Here is a 25,735-nt window from a genome sequence, read left to right as displayed (position 1 = left end):
AGGGAAGGAATGAAGCAGCTACTTCTGAAAGGATAAAGACAGAATCTCCAGATTGAAGGGATGTCCTCCCAGGTCTTAAACAGCTATTTCTAGGGCAGGTGAGAGCCTCTGCCCAGCCTCCTGCAGCAGTGCACAGTGCTCAACAACTGTGGTGCCTTTCGCCTTGTGTGGTTAGGGGCCCAGTATCTGTGGGCCTTGTGGCCTGCAGAGCGTCTCTGTCCAGATGAGTGCCCCTGTGAAGGGCTCATGGAATGCTGCCCCCATCCCAACCCCCCACTTGATGGCCACAGCTCACAGAACACAGCATCCACAAGATGGAACTAAAAGCAAATTAATTTATAAAAAAAAAAAAAAAAGGAAAGAAAATTTACAGAAAACTTTGAACAGAAGAAAGGTGCCAAGACGCAGAAGAAGAGAAACACTGGGACATGAGAACAAAGGGCCTGGTGGGCGGGACCAAGAAGAACTGGGGTGTAGAGCCTGGAATCACATCTGCCTTCACATCAATGATGAACAGGGGGAGAGCTGGGACTGGGAGGCACTGGAATCTGGGGAGCAGGGTCGCACCGCGAGCTGGGGATGTGACTGGTGCTACCCCAGGCTGGGTGTCCCCCTCCCCCACTGCTCCCAAATCCCTGTGCCCTCATCCAGGGAACCCCTAGCTACCAGTCAAGGTTCTGATGGTCTTGGTGGGAGAGGGAAGATGTTGGGTGGGGTGGCACACTGAGTCATAAGAAGGAGGTGCTTAAGTGCTTTTTGAAAATCTCAGGATTTAGAAACTTGTCATCTTTTCATGGCTCCCCTCTTCATGTCTCCCAGGAACCCCTGATACAGCACAGGGGAGGAAAAAAAGAACAGCTCCTAGGGCCCTTTCTTCGCCTTATCTACCATAATTCTCCCCACCAAATACGTACACTCAAATCAACTAAGCGGGTGATTTTTAAAAAGAAACACAAACTGACACTCGGAAAAAGATCAGATGGCTGGCTGAGCTGGGGGGGCACCTAAAACCGCAACACTGAGGAAGCAGTAGGACAGAGCAGTAGTGGGGGCAGGCAGGTGAGGGGAGTTGGGGAGCTGATACAGTCACTAAGGAGGAGCTCGGGGGGCAGATTTCTGCACCCTAGTCTACCCCCAGAGCTCTCCGCAGACTTTAATTCCCCTTCCCTAGAATTGCCACCCTCCCTCAAAAAGATGTAAGTTATTTTTTAGTGGGTGAAGGGAGCTCCAACTGTGGCTTTTTAAAAATCTCTACTTCCTTTTAGAGGCTTTAATTGTTCAGCCACAAAAAAATGCAGAGGTTTTTTGAGGGGAGTGTACCCTTCCCCAGCCCTTCCTTGAGGGCAGCATTCCCATCCTGTTCTCTTCCAGACATTAGAAACGGCTTTTCAACAAAAGTCCTTGGATAATCCGATATAAAAACACATGCCTCTGAGGCACCAACAGCCCTGGTGGGGGCTGTGGAGGGGCAGGAGGAGCTTTCCTTACAAAAACACATGCCTCTGAGGCACCAACAGTCCTGGTGGGGGCTGTGGAGGGGCAGGAGGAGCTTTCCTTACAAAAACACATGCCTCTGAGGCACCAACAGTCCTGGTGGGGGCTGTGGAGGGGCAGGAGGAGCTTTCCTTACGTAGTGATGAACTCTCCAGGCTGGGGAGGGGTCCCAGTGATGGGGGAGGGCTGTTCCTGGAACCTTGATCTCCATGGGGGAGGGGGAGAGAGATGTCTGGCTGGCTCCTCACTGTGGAGGTGGCACAGGGGTGACTGTGCCTGGGCTTGGGGCCGTGGGGTCTGGAGGCAGCGGGGTGCCTGGGTCTGTGGAGAAGAGAAAGATGACTCAGCTACAGTGAGCAGGGGAGAAGGATCCAGGCCACCACAGGCAACACAGAACTGGGCATGGCGTGCAATGGGTGGCTAGATGAAAGAGGTACCCGTGATATACAAATTCCTCTTCCCAACATCCTCCAGCTCACACTGGGAAAAACCCATATACCCGAAATCACTCTCCTGCCTTCAAGGGAACGCTCTAAAAAGGCACAGGATACACCCAGGCGGAGTGCAGGCAGGGTTTATGGCTGAGCTTGCTAAATGAGGCATTTGAATGTGATGGGAGCAAGCAAGGAGATGCCGATCACCATGCAAGCAAGGAGCGACTTTGCAGGTTTACAACTGAGATGCTCTGTGCCACAGGCTCCTCCATGGCCCATCAGTGAAAGGCCCAACGTCATCCCAGAGGTGGCAGCTGCCAGGCTGGGAGGAAGCGGAGAATAGCCAGAGAGGCCTTCCTCCTGTATTCTAATTTTACCAGAGTTCATAAAGGACTGTGGAGGCTGTACCTGACCTCTTCCCCACCTACACGCCATCCCTCTGTGTGGACCCCTCTCCCTCATACCCTTCTCCCCTTCTGGACCCTTCTCACCTGGCAGTGGGCTGGCACTGGGCAGGAGGTTGCCCTGAACAGCTGCCACAATGGCAGGGCTCTGGGCTGCGGCGGATCCGAGCCCCGGCCCGAGAGGCAAGGAGGATGGCATGGTGGTGGTCGCCGGCAGGTTAGGATGTAGAGGGTTCGCCATGGACACAGGCAGGTTAGGTGGGGGGAGAGTGCCCGGGGCGAATGGGAGATGATGGTGATGCCCATGCAGGTTAGGAGGAGGGGGAAGGTTAATACTGACAGAGTCGGCTAGGCTACCAAATGGGATGATGGATGGAGCAGGAGGAGGAGGAGGCGGCATGCCGAAAGGCAAACCCAAAGGAGCATTACCCGCCACGCCTGGGTGCCCGCTGCCTGGCACTGCCCCTGGCATCATTGAGGGAGGAGTTTGTTGGTTGGGGAACGGTGAGGGGCCTGGGAACAAAGAGGAGAGTGAGAAGGTTAGACGTTTAAAATCTAGCTTACCAACTCACATAGCAAGGATAATCCAGCCACCTTCCCCTTTCCTAACACTAGAATAAGGCAAATCCTTGGAACAAAATCCCAAAAGTCTGGGCTTGGGGAGGGATCCCTGCTGGTCAGGCACATAACAGAAGTGAGTCTATCCGTAGAAACTGAGGCGGATCCTTGTCTCCAGTTCCCATCACATACCCCCTTCTCGGGGAACTACAACATTTAGCTTGTCAGCAAGAGTTCTGGAACCCATCTACTTACCATGGGGTCCAGGGGGGGGTACCCCTGATGGGACTGCCCCAGGCTGGGGGGCTCCAGCTGGCTGCTGCTGCTGTGGCCCTGCAGTTGGCCCCGCCTGCCCAATCTGTTCAGAGGGGCCCATGCTTCCAGGAGGGGCCCCACTGCCAGCAGGAGCAGGGGCCACAGAGGCTGGAGCCACAGCCAAGCCATGGACCGAGGGTGGTCCAGCGGCCCCTGTGGGTGGGATAGGCTGGGACCCTGGGGGCAGGGTGGGAGGTGGCTGCTGCTGTTGTTGGTGCATCTGTTGGAAGTGCTGCTGCCGGGCCCTCATCTCTGCATACTTCAGCTGCTCCATGTGGAAGGCTTGTCTGTCGGCTAGGAGCTGCTGCCTCTGATACTCCAGCTGCCAGTGCCAATTGAGTGCTGTTACTTGGTGTTCAGAAGACCCAAAGGCAAGCAAACACCTTGTCCCTGCTTTGCCTTCTCAGGCACACCCAGCCTCTCATTCCAGTGGTTCCCCACATCAAATCTTGGGCTCCTCTGTCCTCCACCCCCTGACCCTCATGAATTCCCCGGCCTTAATTTCCCTTGGCTATGTACACGGGTTTCTCATGGCAGTGGAGTCAAACTGGTGGTTAGCCCTTGCTCATTTCAGTCCCAAAGCTTTGAACTTGCTGTTACCTTGATTTGGAAAACCTTCCAACTCCTCTCGTCAGTTTATGTTCTTTAATTCCTTCAAAATGGGCTAAAGACTCACCTTTCTTAGGAAGCCAGCCCTGACCAATTCACTAGCCTCTGAGCTTTGGCCTTTCTTCTGTGATCTCTCAGGACTTATATACTCACTGCTTCGCGCTCCCGGTCCATGATCGTCTCCAGCTCCTCAAAATGCCGAAGTTTGATCTCCAACTTTTTCATCTGGGTCTCCACCAGCAGGGCCACCAGAGATTTGATCTTCCTCTCCTCTACAGCTGCCAAGTGCTAGGGACGGAGGGATGGTGCGGCACGTCAGCGGGAGGACCCAGCTGAAGACGTTCCCAGGGAGAGAAAGGCAGGGTGGAGGCTGGCAGGTTTTAAGAAAGAACTTGCTGTGGTCACAACCCAGAGAGTAGTACAGGCTTGATACTTTTAAAAGAACATAAAGAAACTCAAAAGAATGTAATCGACATAACCAAATTATACATGTAGAAATTGTTGATATACAATGTACTGCTGCGTATATTTCTAACAACAAAAATAAATTATATGGGAAAAAAAATATTAAGAAAGAGAAAACGTGGCAAAGGATAAGACAAAGTCGAATAAAACTAGAGAGCCAGAAACAGATCCGATGGTAAAAGATTAAAAAAGCTTAGAGAACTGGTGACCAAGTCTCCCTCTCAGGGTAAGAATAAAAAGGACACAGGTTAGCATTATTTAAGAGAGGAGCAAAGAAGGATCCCCTGCATGAAGTGGGGTACCTGCTTCCCTTGGGTCTCCTGGTCGTGGCCCTTACCTTGGCCTTGACGGCTGCGGCAGCTAGGGCAGCGGCTGCAGCGGTGGAGAGGTTGCCCTCACCAATGTCCCGCTCCACTTTTGTCTTCCTGTCACCCTCTGACTCCACTACTTCCTTAAGCACTTCCTCCTGCCCTTCCTTTGCCTCCTTCTCCTTCTCGGCATCCACTGGGCCAGAAAAGGGTTGAGTTAGCCAGAGAGCTTCACTTCTTCCTGTACCCCACCTCCCACCCTCACAGGCTCACCTACTGGATCCCCATCACTCTTCTCTGACTCCTTCTCACTATCACCTTCTTTCCCTTTCTCTTCATCCTTCTTGGGAGCCTCACTAGTCTTCTCCTTTGCTTCTTCCTCTGCAGACCCTCCTCCTTCTCGGGGTTCCTAAAGTCCCAGTGAAAGAAAAGTAGAGACTATCAAGGGCTAGGGTGGCTAATTATCACACCAGGACCCAGACTGGGAATGGAATCTTCTCTCCTTGAGAGGTGACCTGGCTCCAGGAGACAGACCCCATCTGAGCCCTGCTCTTGCCTGCCTAAGCGGATTTATACAACTCCTCTGTCACTGGTCCACACCTGGCCCCTCCACCCTCCCAGCCCAAAGTCAATCCCTCTGTACCTTGGACTCCTTCTTCTCATCTGTGGCCTGGCCCTCCGCCCGTGCCTCGTCAGTCCCGCTCTCCTCTGGGCCCATGGGAAAAAGAAATGGGAAATGGCTGATACAGAGTCTGTCTGTATTGCACTTATCCAACAGTCCCTTCTACCAGTCAAAATCCTAGTGAGAGGACCAGTAGGGAGCCACAGTTCCTATTCCTGTGGGAAATAAAAACATTACCAATCCTGCCCATCCACATTGTGCTCTGATGCCAGCTGGAGGCAGGGATGGTATAGGTAGCCAGATGGCTCTGGTTCTTGGTGAAAGGAGAAAAATTCTGGGAACTTGCCCGGCCTTACCAATCCGCTCAGGCTCATCTGAGGTGGTTCCTGCAATGCCACTGCTTTCCAGACCAAAGGCTGGGTCTGCCTTGCCTGTCACTTTGGCTGCTTCTTCCACTTTGCGAACATGGGCCTCCACCAGGGCTGTGGGCACCTCTTCCTTCATCTTGGAGAACTCCTCTGCAAGACCCAGGAGGGATGAGCTGGGAGCAGGGCAGGTAGGCAGTTCTGGCTCTCCCTGAGAAAGTCTCACAAGCCCATCTCTTCATCTAAGACCAGCATGGAGCTGGACAGGTGCCTCAGCCGAGGCCAGCAACAGACAAGGCTACTGGGGCAGCCAAACTTGAGGGGATTTCAAGGTCTGAGTAACCAGCCCTTCAAATGCAAACCAAGAAGGCCAGGACCCCTTCACGTTACCTAGGGCTGACTTCGCGGCAGCAGAGGCGACTCGAGGATCAACAACAGAGGCCAGGAAGGCCACAGTGCTCATGACAGGGTTGCCCGACTGACTGAAGGGGATGGGCTGGTAGGCCAGGGGCCCCAGGGAGGCCTCTGAGTCCTCCAGGTACGGGTCTTCAATGGGAAGACGAAGAAAATGCAAGATGCACTCGTCCTGCGTGCGGCTTCCCACGTGCTCTGATACTTTGTTCCAGTCGTCTTTGTACATTTCCAGTGCCTGGTGGTAGTGATGGAGACACAACTCTGCTTACTTAGCCACTGTCCTGGAAGGTCAACACCCCCTACTCCACTAGAGCAGCTGGCATCAAAGCTCTGTGTTTTGGTATTTGTGTACTCTGCCTGGCTCAAGGGGACTCTCCAAGTAGCATAAGAAAGGATACGGAGATATTGAAATGGCCCAAATCCCCAACCTGGAGCTGCTCCCTGAGGCAAGGTGCAATGGGCACTGGGAAGGCAGAGATGGCCTGCAATGTCATGCTCTGCTCATTCCAGACTCCACATGCTCTCGCCACTCACAAGTGTGGATGGCACCCTGGCCACTTCTGTTTTCGTAGAACTCTCCTTTCCTTGCCCCAATTACCTCCAAGAGTAGCAGGGTTTCCTGTTCTGTCCACTCGCGAGTGGCACTGGCTGCAGCCTTGCTCTGCAGGAGAAACAGGTGGGTCAGGCGTGAGGAGCCGATGATCTCTGAGGAGCACAGGCTCTCCAGCCTCTGAAGTCAGCCCACATCGCCATACCTTAGAGGGAACATTCTTCTTGGTGTACATGTCAGTGCGCAGCCCAAAGTTCTGCATGTCTGCTGGTTTCTCTTTGCCTTTATCAGGAAAGTTGAGCATTTGTTGGGAAGCAGAGGTCTGCTATGTGTGGAAGGGAAAGAAAGAGGTGAGTACAAGTAACCACAGGGAGCTAGAAGCAGACAGAAAGAGAAAACAGACAGAAGGAGCTTCCTTCCCAAAGCCAAGGATACCCCTCAGGGGGACTTCCTCCCTTACTGCTGTAGCTCCTCTGCTCTTATGTCTCTTCTTCCCCGGGCAGGGGCCCCCCAATAAAGGGGCAAATAAGAAGCCCAGCGGGGTCTACACCCCACCTACCAGCTCTGGCTTGCCCTTAGCCGTCTCTGGCACCAGGTCATCCAGCTCTTTGCCCTTTCTCCCAGCCTTGGTATCAGCATCAACCTGGCGGCCCTGGGGGACAGAGCTTGGTGTCATGGAGGCTGGGCAGGAAATGACCAGGCCAAGGCTGTGGAGGCCTCAAGACCAAATGCTGGGTGGCCCACAAGCTCTGGGGCACTCATGCCACTGTCCCATGTACCCTTAATAATTAATAAGTAGTTGGCATGATATCCATTTGTATTCACATATTTTTTACAGGTTCTCTTAGGAGCTGGACCACTAGGTTCTAATCCTAGATTTGGTTCTCCGTGACCTTGGGCAAGCCACATAACATTTCTCCTCTTAGTTCTTGTAATGTATGAAATGGAAGTGAAAAAAAAATGTAGGCGATAATAATTATGAGGCAAAAATGAAAAATGTAGGACAAAGTTAAAATGTCATGCAAGTTCATTTTAAGCCATTTTTCTCTATCTGCTCCATCCCCTACATTAGACTGCCTGCTCCTTGAGGACAAGGAGCAGCCCTTCTGTCTCAGCAAGTCCTCGCAGTCTTAGGTACAGAGGCTGAGAGAGGGTGCTAAACACACGAGCTGACTCCTGTGGCCCTGTGCATCCCAAAGGAAAGGAAGAAGTCTCAAAAAACTCCTGAACCATTCCCCTAAAAATCCAGAAAAAAGAAAAGTCCAAAGAAGCCCAATTGTACACCAACCCCACCCTGTCCCCACAGCCCCTCACCCTACCTGCGGGGTCTTGGGCTGCAGAGGCACCAGCCCTGATGGTGTGTCCGCCAAGACATGGAAGTGAGACGTGGGTGGAGGCCCCATTGGGGTTGGTCGGCTCTCAGCATCCACCTGGTAGTTAATAAGACCCCACTGTTCTAGGAAGGCATGGACCCTGTGAGGAGAAGCAGAAACAGGGTCACCCAGGGTAGCAAGAAAGGTATGTGAGGAGGAGGGCTGGGGGTAGAAGTGGGAGCATAAAGCTCCCCCTTTCCTTGACCCTCTTCTCTAATGATTCTACTCCCTGGAATACTCCATCTACTCCAATTGTTCACCCTCCTCCTAAATGCCAGTGACACCCAAAACTGTATCTCTAGCCTGCACCTCCCTCCATATTCAGCCACCTACTAAATATCTCTCTTCCTGAATATCTAGTCAAACTGAACCAGTATCTTTCAACTACACCCACTGCCACTGAGCTGATTCCAATCCATGGCAACCCCAAGTGTTTTAGAGTAAAACTGAGCTCCATAGGGTTTTCAATGGCTTTATTCTTATGGAAATAGATTGCCAGGCCTTTCTTCTGCAGTGCCGCTGGGTGGATTCAATCCACTAACCTTTTGGTTAGCAGTCAAGCACAAACTGTGCCATTCAAGAACCTTCTTTCAACTATTGATCTGCTCTTTCTCCTTTATTCCACGCTTTAGAGAATGCCGCTGCCATTCCCTCAAGCCACTCATACCCAAACCTGTACTTTGCCTTTCTCTAGAGTCTTTTTTCTCTTCTCATTCCCTAGGTTCTGTACATTTCTACTTCTGCCAAGAGACATCTGTGGGCAGACATACTCACATACCCCTTGCCCTCAGCCACAAGACCCACCTCATGATGGCACAGACATCACCCGCCAGGTTCCTGCGGCAGGCAGTGGAGGTGAGGTATTCTTGGGGGTTCAGTCGGTAAGTGTCAATCATGAAGTTTCGATAGGCCAGGTAGCTTAGAAGAAAGAGAGAGACATGAACAAGAGGAAGAAAAGTAAATGTTGTCAAGGGCTAAAGAGTAAACAGAAAGACAAAAGAGCTAATGACACCTCCTGTCCTGAGAAACAAAGAAAAAAGTAGATCATTCAACTAAATAAACACTGAGTGCCTACTATGTGTTAGATGCAAGGGACTCAAACATTTCTTACATCTTCCTTGGTGGGGTGTTTTAGTTACATGAATTCTCTCCTTGGCTGAACTTGGGAATGTCTCAGCCAACTTTTGAACAAGGAATCAAAGGGTAAGAAAAGGTGCTCTTATTTCCAAACTCAGATATTAAAGGTGAAATCCTTACTTGTGCATCGAACTATTCAACATGACACAGTAGAAAAAATATGTTTTGAAGGTGAAGGATCTAAGTTCAAATCCCAGTTCTACCATGATGGTCTTGGCCAAGTTACCCAAATGTTTTGAACCTCAATTTTCTCATCTATAAGATGGAATGTCTGTTGAGAATAACTGCTGCGTCTGTGGGCGTTGATTGTGGATCCAGGTAAAAAGAAACCCTTGACAACTTCAATACTTCCCCCATTTATCAAGATGTTGTTTATTGGTCCAGTTGTGAGGATTTTGTTTTCTTTATGTTGAGGTGTAATCCATACTGAAGGCTGTAATCTCTGACCTTCATCAGAGGTCTGTAAAGTACTAGCACCATGCCTGGCATATTGTAGGAGCTGAAAAAGATGGGAGCTATTATGTTGTATAGTAGAAAGACTGAGAGCATGAGCCGGACTAAATGGTTCAGATCCTGTCTAACTACTTGCTAGCTGTGTAACCTTCAGCAAGTGACTTAACCCCTCTAAGCCTCAGTCTCCTAATCTGTAAACTGGCAATGATAACAGTACCTACCTCTAAGGTTGATGTAAAGATTAGTCAATATATGCAGGACACTTAAGATGTTGTTACTATCAGGTGCCCCCCTCACAATTGTTATGTTTGAGCCCACTGTTGCAGCCACTGTGTCAATCCATCTCGTTGAGGGTCTTCCTCTTTTTTCACTGACCCTCTACTGTGCCAAGCATGATGTCCTTCTCCAAGGACTGGTCCCTCCTAATAACATGTCCAAAGTATGTGAGATGAAATCTTGCCATCCTCGCTTCTAAGGAGTATTCTCACTGTACTTCTTCAAGTCAGATTTGTTTGTTCTTCTGGCAGTCCATGGCACACTCAATATTCTTCACCAGCACCATAATTCAAAGGTGCCAGTCCTTTTTCGATCTCCCTTATTCACTGTCCAGCTTTCGCATGCATATGAGGCTAATAAAAATACCACCACGGCTTGGGTCAGACACACCTTAGTGCTGAAAGTGCCATCTTTGCTTTTTGACACTTTAAAGAAGTCTTTTGCAGCAGATTTGCCCAGTGCTATGCGTCGTTTGATTTCTTGACTGCTGCTTCTACGGGCGTTGATTGTGGATCCAAGTAAAAAGAAATCCTTGACAACTTCAATACTTTCCCCATTTATCAAGATGTTGTTTATTGGTCCAGTTGTGAGGACTTTGTTTTCTTTATGCTGAGGTGTAATCCATGCTGCAGGCTGTAATCTTTGACCTTCATCAGTAAGTGCTTCAAGTCCTCTTTGCTTACAGCAAGCAAGGTTGTATCATTTGCATACTGCAGGTTGTTAATGAATCTTCCTTCAATCCTGATGCCACATCCTTCTTCAGATAGTCTGGCTTCTCAGATTATTTACTCAGCATTCAGATTGAACAAGTATGGTAAAAGGATACAACCCTGACGTACACCTTTCCTGATTTTACACCATGCAGTATCCCCTTGCTGTGTCTGAATGACTGCCTCCTGGTCTATGTACAGGCTCTGCATAGGCACAGTTAAGTGTTCTGGAATTCCCAGTCTTCGCAATGTTATCCATAATTTGTTATGATCCACACAATCAAATGCCTTTGCATAGTCAATAAAACACAGGTAAACATTCTTTCTGGTATTCTCTGCTTTCGGCCAAGATTCTCTGACATCAGCAATGATATTCTTCATTCCATGACCTCTTCTGAATCTGGGTTGAGTTTCTGGCAGGTCCCTGTCAATGTACTATTTCAAGAGTTTTTCAGCTATCTTTAGCAAAATTTTACTAGTGTGTGATATTAATGATATTGTTCGATAATTTCTGCTTTCTGCTGGATTATGTTTCTTTGGAATGGGCGCACAAATGGATCTCTTCCATTGGGTTAGCCAGGTAGCTGCCTTCCAAGTTTCTTGGCATAGATGAAAGAGCACTTCCAGCATTGCATCCTTTGTTGAAATATCTCAATTGGTATTCCGTCAATTCCTGAAGCCTTGTTTTTCTCCAGTGTCTTCAGGGCAGCTTGGTCTTCTTCCTTCATTACCATCGGTTCTTTATCATACGCTGCCTCCTAAAATGGTTGAACACTGACCAATTCTTTTTGGAACAGTGACCCTGTGTATTCCTTCCATTTTCGTTTGATGCTTCCTGTGTCATTCAATATTTTGCCCATAGAATCCTTCAATATTACAACTCGAGACTTGCAAAATTCTATCATGCAATTTCTGGCATCATTTCTATCACCAAGGGCATATTTTCCAACTACTGATCTTTCTTTGTTTTTGACTTTTGCATTCCAATCACCAGTAATTACCAATGCATCTTGATTGCATGTTTGATCAGTTTCAGACTGCAGAAATTGGTAAAATTCTTCAATTTCTTCATCTTTGGCATTAGTGGTTGGTGCATAAATTTGAATAATAGTCGTATTAAATTGTCTTCCTTGTAGGCATATATGGATATTCTCTAATCATTAACACTTAGGAAAAAAACCCGTTAAAAACCAAACCTGTTAAAAAATCAAACCCATTGCCTTCAAGTCAATTCTGACTCATAGTGTCTCCAGAGGACAGACTAGAACTGCCCCACAGGGTTTCCAAGGAGCAGCTGGTAGATTCGAACTGCCAACCTTTTGGCTAGCAGCTGAGCTTTTAACCACTGCACCACCAGGGCTCTGACGCATAGGTAAATAGTAAGCTCTCATTAAATGTAGGCAGTTATCATCATTAACTATTTTATACCAAAAGTTCAAAGTGTACAACAGTTTGTGTTCAACACTGCCTGCGTATCATGTTGAACCCATGTCACCTGGTCACTATTTCCTTTTTCTGTGAGGAGAGCAAGTCTTCTTCACATACTACTTTCCCCAGATAAAACAGGAGGAGGAAACCATACCAAATGACAGGGGAAGAAACATGGGGGGTGGTGGGGGGCAGGGGGGCTGGGGAACAGCTGGGAAGAAAGCTAGTTCTGTTCCCAGGAAGCCTTGCCTCAGCACTAAGACTCACCTACCTACTCATCATATTGGCTTCCCTAACCATAGAAGATTAACAACTTTCATCCAAAATCTAGCAGGTTTGGCCTAAGGCAAAAGCTTGAAGGAGATAAAGACTTCTGTGTCCCAAGCCTGCATTTTCTATAATACTCCTCTCCCAGAGAGCCCTCTCCATCCCTTAATTTGGGGACTTAGGGTCTTCATAGCGCCTTCACTTATTTTTCTATCAAAACATACTCTCAGGGACCAGGCTGATTAATAGTCATTTACATTATAGTCAAAGCTATTACTTGTGCTAGGAATATTTGCATTTTAGACAGTATTAATAACTACAGGTTGAAAGGCTCTGAGGCATGGGAGCAAGTACTTGTTTTATGCAGAAAAGCATGCTTCATATCACCTCTGAGTAGATCCCAGAGGTCATGCTACTGTGGTCAAAGTACTGGGCTGGGGCTGGCTAAGGGCAGAGATCATGTCTTTGTAAGCCTAGCATGGCATCTGGCTCTAGAATAGTGCCTGGCTCACGGAAGGAACTCAAGAAATGTATGTTAAACTGAATGTTGCTGAATTAGGAAGGGCGAATGGGACAGGAGGAAGAAAAAGAATCATGATCTGAGATTTCCTTACATCTCTGGAGTCTTGGACTTGTTCTTGCCGTTAAAGAACTCAGGGAGAGCCCTCCGCTCAATAGCATGAACGCTGCAAAAGAAGCCAGAGTAGATTCAGTAGAAGGCGCTGGTGGAGGAATGTGAGTCCCAAAAGGAAGAACAGCCTGGAAGGTGAGGTGGGCAGCCAGCTGGAGACTGTAGAAAGGGACTAGACACTTGGGGAGAACTTCCCACCAGACCTGTAAGACTCAAAAAGGGACCAGGAGCTCATCTAAAATTGAAGGGCACCGTGGTCTCTATGTGGCTGAAGAAGAAATAACTTATTTGGAGGGAGGAGGAGGAATGCGATGACCCCGGAAGCTGGGGAAATGGGATTCAGTGAGGAGGTGGCGTGTCAATACCTATTGTAGTCAAACCAGGCAGCATAGCTGGGGATGATGATGTGGTGTGTCTGTTCAGTCACGTTGTCCTCATGCAGGTCCGGATTCTTGGTCTGCTCCCCTTTGTTCCCCGTACTGTTCTCGTCCTCATCCTATGAGTATGGAGGCTGCTGGCCGCTCAGCATCCCCACTTTCCCCCCAGCCACCCTCTATTCCTCCCACACCCCAGGAACGTGGACACCGAAGATGGGTGAAGGGAATGAACAGTTATGGGCCCCAGGGTTCTGAAAGAGTCGGAGTTTTGGACAACTAGAATTAGTCTAGGGTGAGAAAAGTCTGAGCAGTGGAAGATTCTGGGCAGAAGAAACTTTATGATCACAAATCAGAATCACATAGAGAGGTAGGGCCTCTCTAAACTGGCTCCACCTTGCCCGTGGTCTCCATGCTTTCATCCTCCTGTTCATCTGAAAGAGAAACAGTAAGATGTGAGGCTGCAGAGGGAGAATCCTACTGAAAAGCCCCATTAGAAGTGAAAAGGAGACAGCTGAGCTCTCCTCTGCGCTAGGCTCTGACCACCTCACTCAAGAGGCTCCCCATCTTACCCAGGTCAGTCATGGTGCCTCCTTTGACTGGGGCTGACTCCGAGTCCTTCTTCGTGTTGACTGCCAGAAGAGAGTTACTTTATGAGACAAATTCTTCCTAAATCAAGCCTCACCTCTTCACTGTTAAAAACTCTAGAGAAATCTACTTCCCACAAATTTTCTCCATCTGATAATAAAATGTAATAACTTCCTCCAGTCACATTCACTGCAGGGCTTGAAACTCACTTGCTACTTTCTCCCCTTCTCCAACAAAAACTTTGCTTAACTTTTTCCCTATAAGCAAGCATCTTACTTCTGTATGTACATTCATTAATCATTTTTGTCTTTCATAGGCCCTTATCTCCATCTACATGTCTGTAAGCACTTAATGGACTAAGACTGGCTCTGACCAAATCACTCTGTAGAGAAGCAGTAGATCTTCAACATTTTTTAAAACAGAGGAACACTGTCCTTAAATGAGTTTGTAGATGAAAGCTCAGGAGAAAACATGGATAGAGAGCAGAGCTGCTCTGACTGATGCCCAGACCCCTCCCTTTCAGCAGCACCCCAGCCCCACCCCTGAAATATACGCTGGGCCACTTGCGGCTAGTCTATGGGATACAGATGGCAAACCAGAGTTGAGGAACGATGGTCTCCAAAGTGGAGTGCTCACATAAGAAACAAAAGATTAGCCACTGGAATACAGGAAGACAATATCAGAACTCTGTTTTTTAATCTCATCCTTTAAATTTTTCTGTTTGCAAATGTTTTACAATGTTCCTAATACAGTGATACAATATTACCAAAAACTCACTGCCATCAAGTCAATTCTGACTCATAGTGACCCCATGTGTTACAGAGCAGAACTGCTCCATAGGGTTTTCTGGGCTGTAATCTTTATGAAAGCAGATCACCAGGCGTTTCTTCCATAGTACCACTGGGTGGGTTCAAACCACCAAGCTTCAGGTTTGTAGTTGAGTGCAAATCATTTGCACAACCCAGGGGCCTGGTAAAATAGTACATGTGTATAATTTGTGCTCAAATATATTTTACCGATGGGTGTACATAATCAAAACAAGTTTAGAGACAACTACTGTCAGGTGCAAAGCATAGTCCACAATTCAGCTATGGACATGAAATTAGAGAATTTCATGGTAATGAAAATAATTTCCATAACCAGTTGAATTTAAGGGAAAAGGCCTCTAGATCTGGAGCTGGGTTGAGAAATCAGCCCAGTCAGGAGGTTTGGCACAGCGGGGGCAAGACAGGGAGTGGGAGTGGGTCCCAGGAGCCTGCCCTGGCCCGTACCTGTTTTGGGCAATGTCACCTCTTCTACGTTGGGGACTGGTGAAGGCTCATCCATGTCCTTTGTCAAGTCTTCTTGCTCCTCTTCTCTGTGGCCACGCTTTGACTTGGTATAAGGTGTTGAAGGGCTGGGAAAGAGAGAGTGAAAAAGGACCCAGTCATCCTTGGACAAGGAGTCCTGGAACTTGAGGTTCAAGGCCAGGGAATGAGAGAGAATCCCAAGAGTGGGGTTGAGCATAAACAGAAACCAGTAGCTACAAAGTAATGGGAAGTGGCAAAGGCTTTTCATTTGGAGATTAAACTCTGTCTGAGTTTACTGGTGGCTGAAACAGAACTAACAGTTAGGCCCCGGAAGAAGGCTTCTCAACCTCCTCTCAGCACACCTGCTGTATTATGGCATCCCCACGTCAGGGCTGGGTGTTATGGGAAGGGTCTGTCCTTCCTTCCTTCAACATGGTGTGGAGAGAAGGATGAAGGTGGGGGCAGGTTAGAGGCTGGTATACCCTTTCTTAGCATTTTTCTTCTTAGCTTCTGGTGTAGGTGAAGGAGAGGGGGAGCGCTTCCTCTTCTTATAGTTGCCCCCCTTCTTGTCCCGTCGATCTGAATCTGGGCTGTTCACCTGTAGCCCAGAGAATTGGGACAAATGTCAGCCAACAATTCCCAGCAAAGACTTGTCCTGAAACTTAGGCTAAGGGCCGGAGGAAGAAAGGAGAGGGATTTTCACCTCATCTGTCAGTGTCTTGGCTGAAATCTTCTTTCGGCGGGAGACAGGGTTTTTGTCATCATTTACTTCATAGTCTTCCTCATTCATCCACTCATTGAAGGTGTCTGTGTCCAGGATCCACTTGGCATGAACCTGAAGCACAGAGGCAGTGCTGGAGAGGAGCCTAGAAGCCACAGCCCAAGGGCACAGGAACTCCGCTTTACCTCCCAAGTGTGGTCAGTCCTGTTGTAATTCTTGGGCAGGGGGACAAGAAAAGCTCACCTTCCTAGGTTTCTCAGGAGTTGGGGCATCCTCCACAGAGGCTTCAATTTCACTAGCTGGGATCCATGTGTCATAACTGCCATGGGAAATAAGTCGTGAAGCAGAATCAATGGGATGCAGTTGTAGAAAAGTGCAGACCTTTTATCTTTTCCAGTTACTTAAAGTATTGGGTTGTTGGGTTGTTTTGTAGTATAATTTTTCCCCCTAATAATATTGGGATTCTTTTCATTATAAAGTAATAAAAGCACATAACAAAAATTTTAAAAACAGACAAAGAAACGAATTATCTCTCATCACCCTAACACAACTGCTTTTTTTTTCTTTTCTTAGATTGTGAGAAATATATAGGTAATAAAGCATTTGCCATTTCAACAACCTTCACGTGTTACAGTTCAGTGATATTACGTTCATCACGTTGTTCAACCACCACCCTTAACTGTTTCTGAATTTTTCCATCACCCTTAACAGAAGCTCAGTGTCCTAACACAACTCTTGGCATTCAATATATATTTTTCCCAGTAATTCTTTTGAGCAATTTTGTTTTTACATAATTATAATCACACTAGATATTGTTTTACATCCTTTTTGTACTTAATAATCTATAACTCGTTCGTGTTATTTCACAAATACCATTTTAAAGGCTGCATAATAGTCCACTGATTATAAACAGATTTGCTGAAACGTTTTCCTACTATTAGACATTTAGATTGTTTTTAACATTTACTTATCACAAATTATGTCGGGATAACCATTTCACACATAAAGCCCCAATCCTTTTAGACCAAGCATAGTCCACCAGGTCCAAATCTCCCCCAAGACAGAGGGTTCACATAATTGCTGGCAGGGGAGAACAAATTAACTGGCCTAAAAATAACCCTGAGAGAGCCCCTTCTTGCTCTGGTAGATGTTCTGGGGCTTTGGGGCCAGGCTCATGTACTTACACCTGCACCAGGAACCCATCCTCACCTGTCAGGATAGTAGCCCCAATGCAGAAGAACCTGCTTATCCCTCTTCATGACTGGTCGTACCCATTCCTCTGGAGATAGAGACAGAGAGGGAGAAGGGAGAGGTATAAGCTAAAAGGATACACAGAAAATAATGCTGAACAAAAGCCCTAAGCACTTCCCTGTTACAGCAGGATACCCAGTAATGGGAACTTAAGAGTGTAGGAGGATTCAGGGTTGAAAGAAGAGAGAAGCCCAGACCCTGTGTGGTGATCTGAGCTGTCCTCCACCTCCCGGTCCAAGCCATCAAACCAGTGCAGTGGCCAGGACAACTCAGGTCTCACCTTCTTCTAGGTTCCCTGGGACGGGATACACAACATGAGAGGCATTGTTCTTATCCTCAGTGACTGTTCCCTGGATGGCACAGGGAGAAACATGTAAATATGGTCCCCTTTAAATTACCCACGGTGTAAATACATCAAAATAAGATTTAACCACAGACCTGCTTTCCTTATCATATTTTGCTTAGGATGGTATTTAAGATAGTTTGCATTTCTAAGCACACACCACCAGAGCGGCAGAGGTTAACTGCTGGACTGTGCTAATAATGGGGAGAAGTCAAAAAATTAAAAAACTGCTAGATAATCCTCTGAATAGATAATCTACACATGGGAAATTTAAAGTGGGCTGTATGTCCCCTATCCATGACATCTGCTTGTTTATTACTAAGCTCCAAAGAGCAAGGATTTCATTTATCTAGAATCAGGCCTTCAGCTCAGTGGAAGCGGATGTTTTCTTCCCCAGGACAGGGCAATCTCTAACAACAGTGATCCAAACCTGTCAAGACTGGGAAATGGGAAAAACAGATGGAGAGAGAGAGACTCAGGGCTTTAACTCTATTCTTTCTCCAGGTAGGTACGGCTACCTCTGCAGTAGAAAACATGGTACTTCAGGGCTGCTTTTTGGTGTGGAATATGCCAGGGAGAAAGTCATGGAGCTTATGAGATCTCCCCTGATCCACCTACTCACCTGGTGTCTCTTGATAATGTCCTTTAATTTCCCTAGCAGTTTGGGCTCAATTTCTGGGCACAGAAAAATGTTAGGTCGAGACAGGCAGTTATTCTGTGGAGAGGAGAAACAGAAGGGAAGAGATTATGGGGAAAGGGTGTTTCTCACATGAGGGAAGGAAGAGAGATGCGGAGTGTTCTTGACTATTACCTGTACCAAGGACTTCTCAATGGTCATGAACATCTCCACGTTGCGGTCCATGCGTGATGGATTCTGGAAATCGTAACGCCGCCTTGTAAAGGGGCAATAATCTAGTGAGTGGTATAGCTCAGGTTTGGGGACGAGGTTTGAGTATACAACTTCTTAACATGGGAAACTGGGAGGTGATCTTGCTTTTGCCAATATGACCTGGGATCTGGGGTTCACTGAGCTCAACTCCTTGAATCACCCTGTGCTTAGTCCAAAAGGACAAAGAAAAACTGAGATGCCAACCTAAGAATTTCTTTCCCTCTACAATATACACACTGACACACACACATACACACACACACATATACTCACTCACTCTTGGAGACTATTTTGCCTCTGATTCTCAGCCATTTTTCTGACCTTCTAACTCAGGCATACTGACCTAGCAAAGTGAGAGACTCACAAGAATTTTTGCCTATGCCTTCCCAGCCCCCAAAAGGCCCCAGAGAATTATAAAGGCGGATTCCCTCTAAACTAGATGGAAGAAGCATAGAGAAGGCATCTCACCATCCCTGGTCACTCTTGAATTTGTAGGCAGCTGCAAGTATGTGGCACAGGGAACCTCCTGCTTTGAAATCTAGGAAACATTTGATCTATAAAATTGAGACAGGGAAGAAGTATGTGAGAGTTACATCCTAAATTCTCTTATCACCTAACAATCCTTTCCTTCTACCCCATGCTGGACTGATCTCCTTCTCAAAACTGGAATTCTTTAACCATTGTATCATGTGGCTTGGAAGAGGGAAGGGAAAGAACCCAATATTCACAAAGCACCATCTTGTGCCAAACACTTCACTAGGTTACCTCACTGACCATTACAGAAACCCTACAAGGTAGCTATTATTACTCTCATCTGGAGATGAAGAAACCAAGACTCAGAAAGGTTAAGTGGCTTGCCCAAGACCACTAAGACATCAAGTGGCAGAGCCAGGATCTGAACACCAGCCTGTGCAAATCCAAACCTCATACACTTTTAGCCATGCCATGAGGGTTTCGTGGATTGAGCCAAGATGCTCTGAGATAACCTGTTGCCCAAAGTATTATTAAGACAAAGGGAATGGTAACTTGGGGACTAGGTCAAGCCAGTAATACCCTAACTAGGGGCAGGTATGGCAGTAAATTACCCAGATCTCAAAAATCCAGAAATTTACAAATATGCAAAAGATACAACCCCCTCTCCAGTTTGGAGGATTTGCCCCCTTGGTTTTGCACTCACCGGCAGTTTAGTGAGTGGTGCATTGCTGACATGTTTGCCAAAAACTTCTTCCTGAAATTGTAGCAACTGTACAACCAGGCTAGACAGAGACTTGTTGGTGGGTGGTTCAGCTTGTATATACTGAGGAAAGAGAAGGAAAGAAAAGGAAAATGACCTTAGATAAAAGGTCCACCATCTCCCAGATTCTTCCACAGGTGCTCTGGAAGCATCTGGAGCTGAGAAAATAGTGCTCTCCTCGCCAGATGTCTAGTCTCGGTAAAGAAAACAGCAGAAAGGAGGCCCTGGACATCCCAAACCAGGAAGATGAAATTCTGCTGCCACCAGCACAGATTGCCAGTGTTGGGTGCTGGGAGTGAAGGAAGCTTCCTACTCTTCCCTCAGCTATATCCTGAAATATGATTTGCAGGACCCTGTTATCGTGGCACCTGATTTCCAGCCAACAACACAGAGGGTTGTAAAATAACTGAAGGTTTATGGAGCTCAGGCCATGGAAGCAATGCCTACAGGGCTCACTAAACATGACCACAGTGTTATTTCTTGGAGGGATTTTGTGGAAGGTCAAGGCTCCCCCCTAAAATTAGCCTAATGAGAAAGACACAAGGAAGTGAGGTAGGGCAAGAAGACTGAGAAAAAGCTTGTATGTTTTGATTGTAATAGGAACTGGGCACAAATGTCTTCGAGGCTTGGTGTAGGCCCTTCTTGATGGGAAGGACCAGCACTTGCCTGGTGGGGAACACCAAGACGGTATCTTTCCTTTCTGAGGAAAATATATCTGACAAAAACAAACGTGGGACTACTTAAACATTTCCATACTACACTGTCTAGCATCCTAGCGTTTCTGTCCTAGTTGAAGCCGATCCAGAGGTTAACTTTCTCTTACCTTTTGACCCTTGTTTCCTGAACCCTAAGCACAGAGACTAGAGCTCCTCTCAGTAGGAGGTGTAAAGAGATCAGTGAAGGAAAAGGTAAATAACAAAGAGCTAAGAGCATGAAAGCTGAACCAGGTCACAGACTGTCAATTCCCCCAGGGCCACAGACTAAAAGCTCCTAGCCTGATCTTTCTTCCAAAAGGTCAAAGGTAGAAGCCTGGGAACCAGAGCCTCACACTGAGGTGCAGACAGGCCACAAACAGACCCAGCAGCTGTTTGTCAGAATTCCGACACCCAGGGAGACCCTGAGAACAGGGCCAGACTCATAGCCAGGATCAGAGGGGAAGTCTACCCATCACACTTCTGACAGGCTGCAAGGCTGGACAGGAAGAGCTGGAAAGTAGAAAGAGAGCCCTAATTGGGGGTAATGGGAAAGACAGGAGGCAAAGACCATCTCCAGCGAAACACCCTATATGTAAACGTTCCTTTTACCAGGCCCAAAGACAAAGAAGACACTAGGAAAAGGTTTGCTAACAGGACAGGTAAGGCTTCTTGAGTCCTTTGTTCACTACTTTATTATCTTCACTCATGGGGTTGATGGTGGGAGGCTAGTTATAAGGCTTGTCCTAGCCTCTGAACTCCAAACCCATGGCAATGCAAGGCTAGATGCTGGATGCCTTCACTGTGAAGCCAAGGAATGGTTTTAGAGGCCGCTCCCTAGAAACTCCTATACCCTGGTTCCCAAAGAGGTTTTGGTGCCTCTTAGATGGAGGCTGGGGGATGAGCGGTGGAGACAGGTGATCCCCAGATGGGGGCCTTATTTCAGGCCGATGATCAGCCAGGGGCCTGCTCTGTGGCTGTTCACGCTCCTGCTTTCATCATCTCTGAACACACACAAAGCACCAGGGAGGCCTCAGCCCTCCTGGTACCTGGCTCCGTGGGGAGCTCTGGCCGGCACTGTGGCGGGCGCGTTAGGGGGGCGCCCACTGGGTGCCCCGTCCGCCCCCTCCCCCTCCCCCCGGGCCTCTCTCCCAGAAAAGCGGGAAGCCGGTGGCTTAAGAGCGGGTGGTCTGCTTGCACCGGGGCCCGCCGGGGCAGCAGAGAAAAACAAGGGGTAGAGGGCGCAGCAGTAGGGGCGGGGGCTGGAATCCGAGGCTGGGGGTGGGGGTAAAATGGGCTGGGGGAGGGGCGCGGGGCGCCGGGCGGGGCGGAGGGCGCGCTGAGCTGCTCGGAGGTCGCGGGGGAGGGGCCGGGGGCGGCAGGAGGGTGGGCAGGAGCCCGGGGGACTGCGGGGTCGCAGCGCCTTTGTCCCGCCCCCGGCTCCCGCGCGGCCCTGCCTGTCCGGGCCGCGTACCTTCTTGTAGTTCTTGCCGAGCCAGAGCCGCACGTTGTCGAACTGGGTCACGGTGTCCGCGGCCTCGTAGTACTTCACGTTGGGGCCGCCGTCCTTCTTCCGCACCGCCATCTTCTCGGGCTCGGGCCCGCCGCCGCCGTCCGCCCCGCTCAGCTCAGCTCCCGCCTCCTCCGCCTCCTCCTCCGCCCGCCTCCCGCCGCCTCCCGCCGCCGCGGCCGCCGCCTCCCGCCGCCTGGGCCGGCCCCGGCCCGCGCAGCGCCCCCTGCCGGCCGGCCGGGCGCGGCGGCGGCGGAGAGGCTCTGCGCCGGGCCAGACCCGGCGGCCTCCCCGGCGGCAGCGGCGGCGGCGGCAGCAGCGTCGGGGGCCTCCTGGGAAGCGGCTGCTTCCTGGAGGGGTCGTCCACTCTCCTGAAAACGCCCCTTACCTGACGCGAAGCCCTTTCTCTCTTTTGCCTCAGCTCGAGGGATGGGGTACGTCTCTAACCTACTTCTAGGACGTCGCCTGAGGAATCCCAGCCTGGAGTTGTCCTCTCCTTCCTTGCACATCCGTAACCCCAGAGTCCATAATCCCAAAGAACTCCAAACCCCTTTCCACAATACATTCCTTCCATCCATCCCCAGGAACTCCCCTTTAAACTCTTCCAGAGGTTCTCACCCCTAACACCTTGTTCCGGGACCTTTCTCTTACTCCTTAGCCCGAGGAGTCCCCTAGCCGCCACCGTGGGGGCCCAGTCCCTTCCCTCCAACCGCTTCCTCTTCAGGCCTCGCCATCGCCTCCTAAGCAGGTTTGCGCTCCTTGAGACCCTGACTCTTCGCTAGGCGGGAGACCTTCCTTATCAGCCCGTCCACCGACCCTTTTCCTTTGAGTGGCGGAGAGGAGAGGTAAGGAGCCGGAGGGATATAGGGGGTGTGTGGATGGGTCGGGGTCCCACTTCTCACTGCAGTTCTTCCCCGGTCGCAATGCGGACCCCTTCTGTAAGCGCACGGCGGAGCGCGGTTTTGGGAGTCACGGTGGCCGAGTGGTTAAGGCGTTGGACTCGAAATCCAATGGGGTTTCCCCGCACAGGTTCGAATCCTGTTCGTGACGGCGGCGCTTTTTTTTTTTTTTTTTTCCCCCACGACATGTTAAGGGAGCCCCAGTCCCCGCACATGTCTTTCTTGCATTTCTCTTTCCCTCTCGAAAAAGGAAGCTGAAAGGTTTCACCCCTGGATTTGGGGGATGGGGGCTTACGGGAAGCTAAATTTATGCACAACTGCGTTGGCTGCTAGGCTGCAAGGCACTTTCAGAATTCTATAACCAGGTTTGCTAGCAAAGCGTTTCATTTTCCTGAGGGGGGGGATAAAAAAGGATTTGGATAAAGAAGGGTTGTTTCAGTTTTGTTTGGGAATGTGTGTGAGTGCCTATTTTGTAATGATTGTTAAACCTGGATTTCCAGGAAAAGAGGGCATCTCTGAATTTCATGACCAGAAATCACACCTTGTGCGTTGTGGGTCTGATTACACCGAGGACCCAGGAAACAGGGCATTCTTTCATTTAGATTTCCTTGAGGAAGTGTACTTCAGGCATCACAGGGCTAGGAGGGAGTAGCCTATTGAAACATAAACACTGCAGATCTAGCCAGGGTGCTGGAAGATAACTGTTGCTTTTTATTGAGTGCTCAGTATGTGCTAGGCACTGTTCTAAATGTGTATTAACCAAGCGAGGGCATTAATCTCTTCTCAAATCTCTAACCATCCTGCACTCACCTTACCCTGCTGTTCCTATCCCCTAATTTCTGATTGTGGGAAAGAGCTCATTGAGGGTGTGCTTTTTATATGTTTATTTCCTGCATAACAGCATCATCTTTAGGAAGGGTCTCCGCAAGGCAAGGCGTTCAAGGATAATTCATAGAACTTTCTACACGTTTATACTTCGGAGCCTCTCACCTTCATACCTTTGCTCATGCCGTTCTTTCCAGGATCACTTTCCAAAATCCTACACATTCTTTAAGCCCCTCCTCTCTGATACTCCTGATCACTCCAGCTGTAATCAGTCCACCACCACCATAGGAAACCCTGGTGGTGTGGTGGTTAAGTGCTACAGCTGCTAACCAAAAGGTGAGCAGTTCTGAATCCACCAGGCACTCCTAAGGGGGCAGTTCTCCTCTGTCCTTATAGGGTAACTATGAGTCAGAATCAACTCCACGGCAATGGGTTTAACAGGTACCACCACCATGCAATGAGTTGCCTGCAGGACATCTCGCTTGACAGACCTCTGCAAAATAAATACGTATGGACATACCAAAAAAACAAACCCATTTTCCTCTAGTCGATTCTGACTCATAGGAACCATATAGGACAGAGTAGAACTGCCCCACAGTTTCCAGAGAGTGCCTGGTGGATTTGAACTGCCGACTTTTTGGTTAGCAGCCTAGTTCTTAAGTACTGCACCACCAGGGCTCTGTCTGAAGTCTGTATATCCTACTTTCTAAATATCTCTCAACAGACGCCCTCATGGTGCAGTGGTTAAAGGCTCAGATGTTAACCAAAAGGTTGGTGGTTCAAACCCACCAGCTGCTCTGTGGGAGAAAGATGTGGCAGTCAGCTTCCATAAAGATTTACAGCTTTGGAAACTCCATGAGGCAGTTCTACCCTGTCCTTATAGGGTCGCTATGAGTTGGAACCAACCCAATGGCAGTGGACTTGGTTTTGGGTTTGATTAAATATGTCTCAGGTCTGTCCACTTAAGAGTGCTTGTAGGCTGGGCCCACCACTTACTAGAGCAAGATACTTAACCTCTCTGGGCCTTTATCTGGAAGTAAGGATAATTGTGAGGGCTACTGGCATTCTTTAAGTTCCTGGTACATGGCTTTGTTCACACTGTTCTCTGCCTGAAATGCTTTTTCTCATCCTCACCTTCTACTCAGTCTCCACTTAAATGTTGGTTCTCCGGACTACCTATGCTCATCACATCCTATGCCCTATTATTTAAAGTCTTTTTTCCCCGGTGGAATGCAACGGTAGACTATAAACTCTGGCACATATAAGCCATTCAATTAAAAAACTGTTGAATAAATGGATTTTTTTACAGTAGTTACATGTTGTTGTTGTTAGTTGCTGTCCCCTCCGACTCATGGCGACCCCATGTGCAACAGAACAAATGTTGCCCAGTCCTGTGTCATCCTTACAACAGCCAGCATGTTTGAATCCATCCTTGCAGCTGTTGTGCCAATCCATCTCACCAAGGGTCTCTTATACCCTTGTTGGCCCTCTATTTCACGACTTCACCAAACATCATCCTCTAGCAATTGATCCTTCATGATGACATGTCCAAAGCAAGTGAGTTGGACAGTGTTCTGTTGTGATCCATGAGGTTTTCATTGGCTAATTTTCAGCAGCAGACTTCCAGACCTTTCTTCCCAATGTCTTAATCTGGAAGCTCTGCTGAAACTTGTCCACCATGGGTGACCCTGCTAGTATTTGAAATACCAGTGGTATAGCTTACAGCATTATAGCAGCATGTAAGCCACCACAGTACAGTGAACTGAGAATTATGTGTACATGTTTTAATCTTGACTCAGACTAGATTATAAGCTTTTTGAGAAGGCTTTATATTTTCTTTGTATCTCATCTAAATGGCCTTATACATAGATATGATGTAATACGTACTGAGTGAATTAATAGGCTCAGTAGTAGTAATAAACTCAGTATTCTACTTCCTAGCAAATCTCTTTTTGTGCATGCACTCAGATTTAAATACCTGGAGAGCCAATACCAAAACTGACCAGCAGAGGGCAACCAATAATGCTGTTGTGCAGAGAGAAAGGAGGAATCCATGGCTTACAAAATGGAGGATCTGGATGGGGAAGGAGAGTCTGGCATAGGTTGTTACTTGGAGACTCTCCCTTTCACTCTCATGTACTTCCTCTGTAACTTCTGGAGATTAGAGGCCAACACCTCTCCCTTCATATACAATAGATAATTTTAAATTTTTATGATTCCCCTGGCCCACCCACGACTCCTTCCCCCTTTCCCTTCCACCCCAGCAAATCCTCTATCCCTGTATCGTTGTGTTGCATGATCTCACCC

The 25,735-nt window shown here is 48.4% G+C and overlaps 2 protein-coding genes and 1 non-coding gene across 10 annotated transcripts in view; 1 reads left to right on the top strand and 2 right to left on the bottom strand.

Annotated features, from left to right (window-relative positions):
• Positions 1-407: 407 nt before the first annotated feature.
• Positions 408-21,819, bottom strand: SMARCC2 (SWI/SNF related, matrix associated, actin dependent regulator of chromatin subfamily c member 2). Of its 6 annotated transcripts, none has more exons than XM_064284072.1 (29): positions 21,669-21,819; positions 19,446-19,565; positions 18,737-18,822; positions 18,191-18,272; positions 18,002-18,094; positions 17,317-17,386; positions 16,995-17,064; positions 16,029-16,104; positions 15,768-15,899; positions 15,547-15,662; positions 15,047-15,171; positions 13,760-13,819; positions 13,584-13,621; positions 13,179-13,309; positions 12,797-12,868; positions 8,716-8,829; positions 7,858-8,011; positions 7,098-7,190; positions 6,744-6,863; positions 6,587-6,649; positions 5,965-6,223; positions 5,566-5,727; positions 5,231-5,295; positions 4,906-4,996; positions 4,617-4,783; positions 3,968-4,102; positions 3,146-3,527; positions 2,420-2,845; positions 408-1,815 (listed from the first exon to the last, which is right to left on the bottom strand). In XM_064284072.1, the coding sequence occupies exons 1-29, from the start codon at positions 21,777-21,779 to the stop codon at positions 1,739-1,741; spliced, it is 3,690 nt and encodes a 1,229-aa protein (XP_064140142.1). In that variant the 5' UTR covers positions 21,780-21,819; the 3' UTR covers positions 408-1,738. The 6 variants fall into 6 exon arrangements, with proteins under 6 accessions (XP_064140142.1, XP_064140140.1, XP_064140141.1 ...); XM_064284070.1 differs by having other exon boundaries at positions 4,861-4,996; positions 21,669-21,818; XM_064284071.1 differs by having other exon boundaries at positions 4,861-4,996; positions 6,744-6,860; positions 21,669-21,818.
• Positions 21,820-22,672: 853 nt separating this feature from the next.
• On the top strand, positions 22,673-22,754 carry TRNAS-CGA (transfer RNA serine (anticodon CGA)). Its single transcript has one exon. It is a non-coding gene; the product is annotated as a tRNA-Ser (tRNA).
• Positions 22,755-23,895: 1,141 nt separating this feature from the next.
• Positions 23,896-25,735, bottom strand: part of RNF41 (ring finger protein 41) — a 32,947-nt gene continuing 31,107 nt past the window's right edge. For all 3 annotated transcript variants that reach the window (XM_023557530.2, XM_010597962.3, XM_064284069.1), the window contains exon 7: positions 23,896-25,735. This exon is cut by the window's right edge and continues 7,368 nt beyond it. The gene's annotated coding sequence lies outside the window, so the exon portion shown is untranslated.

Source organism: Loxodonta africana, chromosome 4, assembly GCF_030014295.1.
Source record: "Loxodonta africana isolate mLoxAfr1 chromosome 4, mLoxAfr1.hap2, whole genome shotgun sequence".
NCBI lineage: Eukaryota > Metazoa > Chordata > Mammalia > Proboscidea > Elephantidae > Loxodonta > Loxodonta africana.
The sequence above is the reverse complement of the archived record's forward strand: the minus strand, read 5'-3'. Positions and strand labels throughout refer to the sequence as shown.